Source organism: Aphelocoma coerulescens, chromosome 15 (assembly GCF_041296385.1).
Source record: "Aphelocoma coerulescens isolate FSJ_1873_10779 chromosome 15, UR_Acoe_1.0, whole genome shotgun sequence".
Lineage (NCBI taxonomy): Eukaryota > Metazoa > Chordata > Aves > Passeriformes > Corvidae > Aphelocoma > Aphelocoma coerulescens.
In genome coordinates, this window is record NC_091029.1 from 13872808 (window position 1) to 13881430 (window position 8623).

Here is an 8623-nt window from a genome sequence, read left to right on the forward strand (position 1 = left end):
TTGTACTTCTGCAGAAACTTGCTTTGCAAAGCAAAACTGAGAGGGAGGAAGAAAAAGAAAATGTGTAAAAGAAGATGTATTTTTACGAAAAAAAATACAATTAGGTCATGACAATATTCTTTTAAACAGGCAACTTATTCATTTTAATCTATAGAAATGCCATCTGCAAACTCTAGACAATGGCTCCAGACAACAATAGCTACTTAATAAAATGTAAAGACTAAAATCTAAATACTCTTGAATATAAAAAGTTATAACATTATTTATACCATTTCATACCACATGATAATATATAGACAAATGTGTAGGCCTATACCTGTACTGTGTAAAGGCACAATGGCTCTGGGAAGGTTTGCCAGCTGTCTGAAAGCACAGTACCTGAACAAGAGCTTTATCCAGAGGTGAAAGGTGCCAGCCACACTGGGAGAGATGGAATCCCAAGAGTGTGCAGACATTTACAGTTGGAGTGCTTCAGACAGTCCAAGATAGTCCAAATTTCAAACTCATCACAGGTCCTTCAAGCCAATGACTGTCAAGCACCTGGCCCCCAGTGCTCACACAGGCCCACCTGGAAGAAGCACATGCAGAGAGTCATTTTCAGCACAGCACAAAGAGTTTTACCCCTCCATCTCCCTGGAAAAGGCAGAGAGGTGCAGGAACTCTTGGTGCTTCAAGCCCTGCCCATGTGCATGATCCAACAAGGCTGTTTCCCTCTGGGGTTGGGACCTGCATCCCCGGGAGTACTCCCAGAGTTGTACTCTGCCTTCGTTGTGGCCATACATATATTCATAAGCGTATTTATATACACATGCACATATATCATAATATATATTTTTATATATACATCTATATATACACATGTTCATATGTTGCAGTATCCCCACTGCAACATTCATATATATGTGTACACCTATATATTCACATATCAATGTACACATAGATGTATAGGTATAGGTATACATCTATTAATGTATACCTACATACACATCTCTTGACACAGTCCTATACATATACACATATATACACACACATATATATAGGTATACATACATGCATATACATATATCCACGCATGTGTATCTATTAATATGGTTTCATACCTGTTAATACATATATACATCTCTATATATGCATACACACATATACATACATGATATACCTATATAGACAGCTATACATAGGTATACACACACATATATCTATAAATACAATTCTGTACATACACACACATATATATATATATATGTACACACACACACACACACACACACACACACACACACACACAGACATAAGCGAGGCCTTTTCTTCCGAGTAGGTGAGGAAAGGAGATTCCCGTTGGGATCCATGGCGCAGGGCCCTAGCGGGGCGGGAGCTAGCCCAGCCCAGCCCAACCCAGCCCAGCTCTGCCCTTCCCTGCCCAGCCCAACCCGGCTCAGTTCAGCCCGGCCTGGGCCCGGCGGTGCCCCCGTACCCACCGGCTGGGCCCCGGTTGCGGCCCCGGTTGCGGCCCCGGTCCCGCCCCCGCCCTCCCGGCGCACGCCCGGCCGCGGCTTCCGCCTCCCCCTCCCGCCCGGCGGAAGCGCTCGGGCCGCGCTGGGGCCGCGGCAGCGCCCGGGGCTCTGCGCTCCTCGCTGCCGGCTCGCCGGTGATGCCGGTCCCGGGCCAGCGCTGTCCCCGCCGGTGCTGCCCCTCGTCGCGACGGGCGGCGGGCTGAGGCCCCGGACCTGCCATGGTGCCCTGCGGGGCCGTGCTCTGGCGGCGGCTGCTAAGGAAGCGCTGGGTCCTCGGCGTCGTCTTCGGGCTCTCGCTCGTTTACTTCATCACCAGCACCTTCAAGCAGGTCAGTGCCCGCCCCGGCCCCGGCCCCGGCCCCGGCCCCGGCCCCGGCCCCGGCCCCGGCCCTGACACGCCGCGGGGGGGGTTAAAACATTCCTTATCCCAGGCTGACTTTTGTTCTTCAGGTGTTGTCATCGAACTCCTGGGTTATGCTGCCGTAAGAATGACGTTATAAATATGTAATAGATGCAAGAGTTTAAAATAGGAATGCCTGATTCTGTGTTTGACAGCAATAGTTGTTTGAACCAAAACTGGAAAAAGAAAATCTCCAATGGGTTTGGTAGTTGTTGTATCTCTTGCAGTGGTAATTCCACTGGCAAAGGGCTCAGGAAAGAGAAATATGTGCAGTTGTGGTTATTTAATATAACATATACTACTTTTGTGGATGTAGTAACTGAGTTCAGCTGTGTTAGCTGATCCTCGGTGAGCTTGAATACCCTCGCTTTACTGGACTGTTTATCTTCCTGTTGTGTATATTACCAAGTAGTAAGTTGTTTACACCATCAAAGCTGGAGTTTCCTGTGCTGTGGAGTTTACAAGTACTAGGCATCTTTAATCCTGGGAAAGCACGTGGCTTGAAGTGGCAGAAGGAACTTGTATGTTTGGTTGCATTCCTGTTTTTCCTTGCAGGAAGAAAGGATGGTGAGAGATCGGAATCTCCTCCAAGTGCAGGAGCATGAGCAGCCGATCATGTGGAAGGTGAAGTTCAGTTCGGGAAACAGCAGTCAGCTGAGTAACCAGTGCAGGAACTCTGTGCAGGGGAAGCTCCTCATTACAGATGAACTGGGTATAGTTGATACTAAGAATTTATTCTAGACACGGCAGTGCTGAACGCTGCTTTGCCTGTCTGACTGCTGATGGCACTTTCCTGTAACAACTCCTCATTATTAAGGCATTTTTACTCGGCCTTTGGCCTTGTCTCCTCTGGCTGGGTGAATTTCACTGTGGCTGCAGATGCTGATGCTTTGGTTCTGTGCACACCAGACTTGGGCCCAGCAGGCTCAGCTCAGGCCCGGGGCTGTGTGAGAGTGACTGTGACCACCCTAAAGTCAAAGAATTCCAGTTACCTTTGCACAGAACTCAAACGTTGACTCCTGCTCAATTTACTGTAGTTGCTTGCAGAGCTATTTGTGTCTCCCTGCAGTGTGCTCCTACTGTCAGCGGGGTTAGGGAGAGTAATTGAGGAAACCTTATTGGCCTTGTATGAAGGCAGCTCAGGACTGGTGTAATTAGTGCTCAGTCACAGTTAACAAGCTCATCTGACCCTTGTAAACCCAAGGTTATTAACCACTTGTTTTAAGTGGTAGAAGTTAAAGACTCTTTCCTGTCATGCACCTGTGCTTGTTGCTTAGACCCTGGATCTTTACTGACCACAAATCAAGGCTGTAGAAAACCCACCACATCTTTTGTCATTTGCATCAATGTTACATTTGGCACTGCCTGACTCAGGCTTAGTGCCAGTTCATAAGATCTCTAAAAATTACTGATCTCTCACAGTCTAACACTGTAGTAGTACAGTTTCCATGAGGATATACACCATATTTCTACACTATTAAGGATTCCACTCAGCAATGAATATTACAGCTATCCTGCATGGCTAAATCTAAGTCTCTTCATGTTGAACTGTAAGAGAATTATCCAGACACAGACCCATTGAAAAAACGTGTGTCATTTTTTTTTTTTCCAATACAATCAGTGCTAATCCCCTTCCCCTTTCACAACAAGGAACTATGCCCAAAAAAAAGTCAGAACTTAAATATTCTGCATTTAAATAGTCATACTGTATATACAGCACATATTAGAGCAGGATATAATTGTGCAGATAACACCATGATGTTTGAAGCGCCGCTCTCCATTTCAAAGAATGGCTACTTAGGACTGAGAGGGATCATAATCTACTAAATGATAAACAAACCTGTTCTTAAGTAATGTGATTCCTACTACAGATTTTTGTAGGACATACGGAGGAGCGTGCATTGACAGTTGTTACTCCTGTTGCTGTTTTCCAGGCTACATCTGTGAGAGGAAGGACCTGCTGGTGAATGGCTGCTGCAATGGGAATGTGCCCAGCACAAAGTTGTACAGCTGTGACAGCTGCCTGCCCAATGGCTGCTGCAGTGTCTACGAGTACTGCGTGTCCTGCTGCCTGCAGCCCAGCAAGGTACATGGGCATTCTCCTGCTTTCCAGGTGTTCTCAGCTGCTCGGGTTCCTCTGTGGCTAAAAGTGCTTCTTTGTGAGGAGCTTTTTCCTTAGACAGACGGTTCCTTTTCTTGGAAGGATGAGGAAAGCCTCCAAGGACTGTATGCCAAGCTACAAATAAAGCTTTAACAAAATTCATCCTTCCCACCTTTGGGAGGAAATGCTGGGAGCCTTGCAAAGTGTTTCAGCTTCAGGGGAATTGCATTTGCTGAAGGGAAATGATTGCAGAAGAGTTACTCCAGCCAGTATTGGTTCTGTAACTGACACTTCCGCGTATTCTGTGAGCATCTCTTAGATTCTTTTCCTACTGCTGGGGTTCTGAGGCATTAGCCTTTCAGTGCTTGCTAGAAATCCTGAGTGGAGTTGCTTACTATTCCTCTGATACCTGAGGTGTGTAGGTTAGGATGGGCTTTGATTACTCCTTGCTGAAGTAGAGCATTTCTGGTTTTTGCCTCCTCTTTGCTGACCACTTTAGCAACATCTCCTGGAGCGGTTCTTGAACCGGGCAGCGATTGCTTTCCAAAACCTCTTCATGGCAGTGGAAGATCACTTTGAGCTGTGTCTGGCCAAATGTAGGACTTCGTCACAGGTAAGGCACAAGCAGATATCCAGGGCCCAAAAAAGTGCCCTTGGAAAATGGGGCTCAATCCTATGAATGGCTGGTGTGTCGTGTTTGTATGTACACGGGCGTTTTCGTAAAAGTTGAAGCTATGGCTGAGAGCCGGTCTGAAGGCAAAGCACATAATTAGAGCAGGATGAGTTGCACCTTCTCTTTTGAAAAGAGGGGCTTAACCACAAAGAGACTGAGTTCAATCACCAGTGAAGATCTCGGATGAGTTCTGGGGAAGATCTCATTAATATGAAAACAGTGAGAGCTGTTCCCAGTAGCCTCAGAATGCTATTTTATGGTACAGTTGGAGACTTTACCATATACTGACAGTCATCTGTGTAGCAAGTTGAAAACTCTGTTGTAATTTTTTTGCTTATTAAGAACAGAGGTGAACTTCTGTTACCCATGTGATTTTATTAGAAGTTTTGGTCTAAGTAAGCATTGGCCCTTTTAGAAAGTGCTGTTGGCAGTGTCCTGCAGCTTCAGTATTTCATGTAGCAAGAGGGGTGGACTGCAAACAAAGGGTAGAGTTCCAAATGTCTCCAAAGTTACTGGGATTTTTTTACTGATAAAATCTGAACTCTACCTTTTATCAAGAAAAATGCACACATCTCAAGTAGCAACTTTATTGTGCTCTGCTTGCTTAGAACATTTGATGATACTGCCTAAACATATCTAATTTTTTTTTTATTATTGAATCTGTTCCCACCTACTTGGGTACTCTCCTCAAAAGGAGGTTCTAGTTAACATTGCAGTGCTGTAATACATTAACTGGCTCTTTTATGCTGCCAGTGCAGAGTTCTTTGACTCCAAAGATACTCTGATGTGTAGAATTTGGGACTTTTTTTGCATATGCATAAATGCTGTGGGTTTTGTCGTTTGGTGAAGGGATGCCTTGTTTCAATGTGTGTGTATTGTTAAAGCTTCTCCTCCTCTTCCTGGCAGAGTGTGCAGCATGAGAACACCTACAGAGACCCAATTGCCAAATACTGCTATGGCGAGTATCCCCCAGAGCTCCTGCCTGTTTGAGAGCTGCAGGATCTGAGCAACAAAAGGAAGGAGCTGGAGACTTGAATCTAGAAGAACAAGACAACAGCTGTTGCTTTACCAAAGCCTCAGTGTAAAAAGCTTGTCTTGTATGTGGGGGCAAACCCAGAGGTGAACAGAGGAAGTAAGGAACTTAAGTTCTTTGGGACTGAATCTTGCTTTCTTCAATTTATTATGCACCTGCTTTAGAGTGCTAGTACTGTGCTACAGTGCCAGTGCATTCTTTGAATACTTCCTCTAAATTTCAGGAATCATGGAGTTGATCTAGGCTATAGAACATCATGGGAAAAATATCTAATGTGGCTTTGCAGCTGTAGATGGAGGTTCAGTTGTGTCTCTGCATTCCAGAGACTTTCCAGAGTGACAGTAGTAACTGGAGGATTTTTCCTTTTAGAGAGCAAAGCATGCCCACTATGCTTCTCTCTTTGGAGCCCTTCTTGATGTGCATGGTGTACACTACATATGTAATTATGAATTATTTATTCATTTTATATGGGTCACTGGCTGACAGTATTTATGCTTTGCATAGCTAGTTGTGGATGCCTTTCAGTCCCTGCTTTGCTATGTCAGCTAGAAGGGATGTTTTAGATCCTGACTAAAGTTGGTAGGGGTTTTTTCCTCCTTAGTCTAAAGGAATTATATTGGGATTTGTCACTATAGTACTTATGTTCCTCTTAGTGAGTTTAAACCATTCAGAACTCCAATGGAGTTGTTCTTCTGCCAAAGTCCCATCGCACAAGAGAAGAGCAGGGATCTGCCTAGGATGGGATGTTATTGTCTCTGAACACTTTCCTTGTTACTCTGCAACAGTTTCCTCAAAGAGGAGTCTAGTTTTGTGAGCAGCTCTTTGCTGGTCCTCTTGCTGACACGGAGCAGGGGTGATTTGTTTGCTTGAACTTGTTCAGGCCTTGGTATTTCAAGTGTATTTCACTCCTGGTTGTGCAGGAGGCAAAAGGGTGGAGTTGTAGGACTTCAGTTTAATGATGTCCTTGTGCATGAAGTATTTAGAACATCAGAACATGGTGCAAACCCTCCTTTGAGGACAGCTGTGTTGCATGAGCTCAGCTAAAGTCATGATGCTTTTGATTTGCTATTGCACATACTTGACGTACTCTGGAATTGTGGCCTGATCAGAATGACAACAGCCTTGGTTCTCCACAGTTGCTCCTAGCTCTCTAAAGTTGCAATTTCAACTCTCTCCTTCTAAAGGCCACACAACACAGAAAAGGTGGGTGGAGAACCTGTAAATGCTGACTAAATTTCTGCTCCCCCTGCAAAGTCCAAGTGCTAGACTAAACTGAGCTGTTCCTCTCTATATGCAGAGCCTCATTTCTCTTGTTTTTATCCCATTCATCTCCCCCATAATTTTGACTTTGCATATGCTTGCTTAAACTGCATAAAATAAAAATTAAATAAAAACGTAGAAGTCTACAGAGGTGTTGAAGATACAAACCACGAAAAACAAGCAGTGGTGGAGTACCCTGCTGCAGATCTGTAGAATGCTATTGCAATTGCATTCTAAAATAAAGACTACAATGCATATGGTACTACATATGGTAGTACAAGAAGTAGTACCAGCCATCTGATAAAATCCACTTGCATTGTTTTTGTTGTTCTTTCCCAGAAGTCATCAAGTGAAATAATGGATCCATCAGCAGATTGTCTTGGAAGTCTTGTTTTTCCAAAAGCTTGAGAGCTTTAGCATTAGCAATTTATCCAACTGCGAATCTGTCTCCCCTTTGCTGCCATCCTATGGCAACTTGCTGCAGCAGACATGGTACAGTGTGAGGATGCAGTGTGAATTGCTGTCTTCAGAGGGTAGCAGAGGTTGCTTCTCTTTTCAGTGTTAAACAGATTCTTCACCCCTTTCCAGCACTTCATAATCATTTTCCCTAGGGAAGGCCATCAGCTTGGTCTGTCATATCATATCATTCCTGCTGAGACATATTCCAGCACTTCATGTGTTTGCACCATGGCTGATGAGGTCAAGATGCTGATGGCTTGCTCTTGCTTTCTTTTCCAACTTGATAATAATTCCTTAGCAGGTGATACCACTGCGTGAAGCAGTAATTGTAAGGAATCATAAGAAACATTGTAGTTTGGACAACTTTGTGGGAATTCCTGTCCCTTTTCTCTCCTAGAAAAACAGGATGTGATCAGAAGTGCATTGTGACCATTGTCCATCCAATGGGACAGAAACTGCATCCTCCCTCCTTGGTAGTTGAGCTGTTCAGCTGTGTCTGTACTACGAGTTAAATCATTAAAAATTTGTGTTCCAAAATAGTGCCTGTTCTCATGTCTTTCTTTGAGCTACAAAGCAACTGTACCAAAATGTAAGTTTGAAGAATGCAGTGGAGCAGAGAAGGACTTGAATATGTGTAAAAAAGGCAAGCAAGTAGAGGCAAACAGGAAATCGATTTCATTTTAATCTAAGACAAGAGCATGCTTCTATCAATGATTAGCAGAAAGGTCAGGCCCTTTGCAAAAGTGGATTGAGCAGGGGAAGGAATGCAAATGATTGCTTCATGTTGGGAAGATAAGATGAGAAATGTCAAAATCTTTGCTTCCTGATAATACTTCCATGTGGTTTAAGTGATGTCCATCCCTCTTGCAAAAAGTGTGGTGATTCTGTGGGTGTCTGACATCTCCTTTTTATTTGTCAGCTGAGAGGCTGGGCTGGTTGATGCATGTTTGGCAGCAGATTTAATGAGAGCATCTGATGGAGCAAGTAGCTCTGCTTATCTGTGCTGAGGTCAGTGCTGGGGATAATTGGATGGGTTCTGTACTCCCTGATTTCTGTAGTTTACAAGAATATTAATGCTAGTGAAAAATGGTAGCATGCTGTTGACATTCTCTACTGCTTCTCTAGGATGGCACATGGAGAACTGGATAAAAATCCTTCCTGTCGGGCTGGAGTGCTGAAATGG

General features: G+C 44.3%; 1 protein-coding gene and 1 long non-coding RNA gene across 2 annotated transcripts; one reads left to right on the forward strand and one right to left on the reverse strand.

Moving 5' to 3' along the window:
* Positions 1 to 5: 5 nt before the first annotated feature.
* On the reverse strand, positions 6 to 1522 carry LOC138119014 (uncharacterized). The gene is made up of 3 exons (XR_011155359.1): positions 1479 to 1522; positions 379 to 568; positions 6 to 36 (listed from the first exon to the last, which is right to left on the reverse strand). It is a non-coding gene; the product is annotated as an uncharacterized lncRNA (long non-coding RNA).
* Positions 1523 to 1649: 127 nt separating this feature from the next.
* Positions 1650 to 7979, forward strand: SPRING1 (SREBF pathway regulator in golgi 1). The gene is made up of 5 exons (XM_069030445.1): positions 1650 to 1843; positions 2470 to 2626; positions 3849 to 4000; positions 4515 to 4628; positions 5595 to 7979. Exons 1-5 carry the CDS (start codon positions 1733 to 1735, stop codon positions 5676 to 5678), a joined length of 618 nt encoding a protein of 205 aa, XP_068886546.1. The 5' UTR covers positions 1650 to 1732; the 3' UTR covers positions 5679 to 7979.
* Positions 7980 to 8623: the final 644 nt, after the last annotated feature.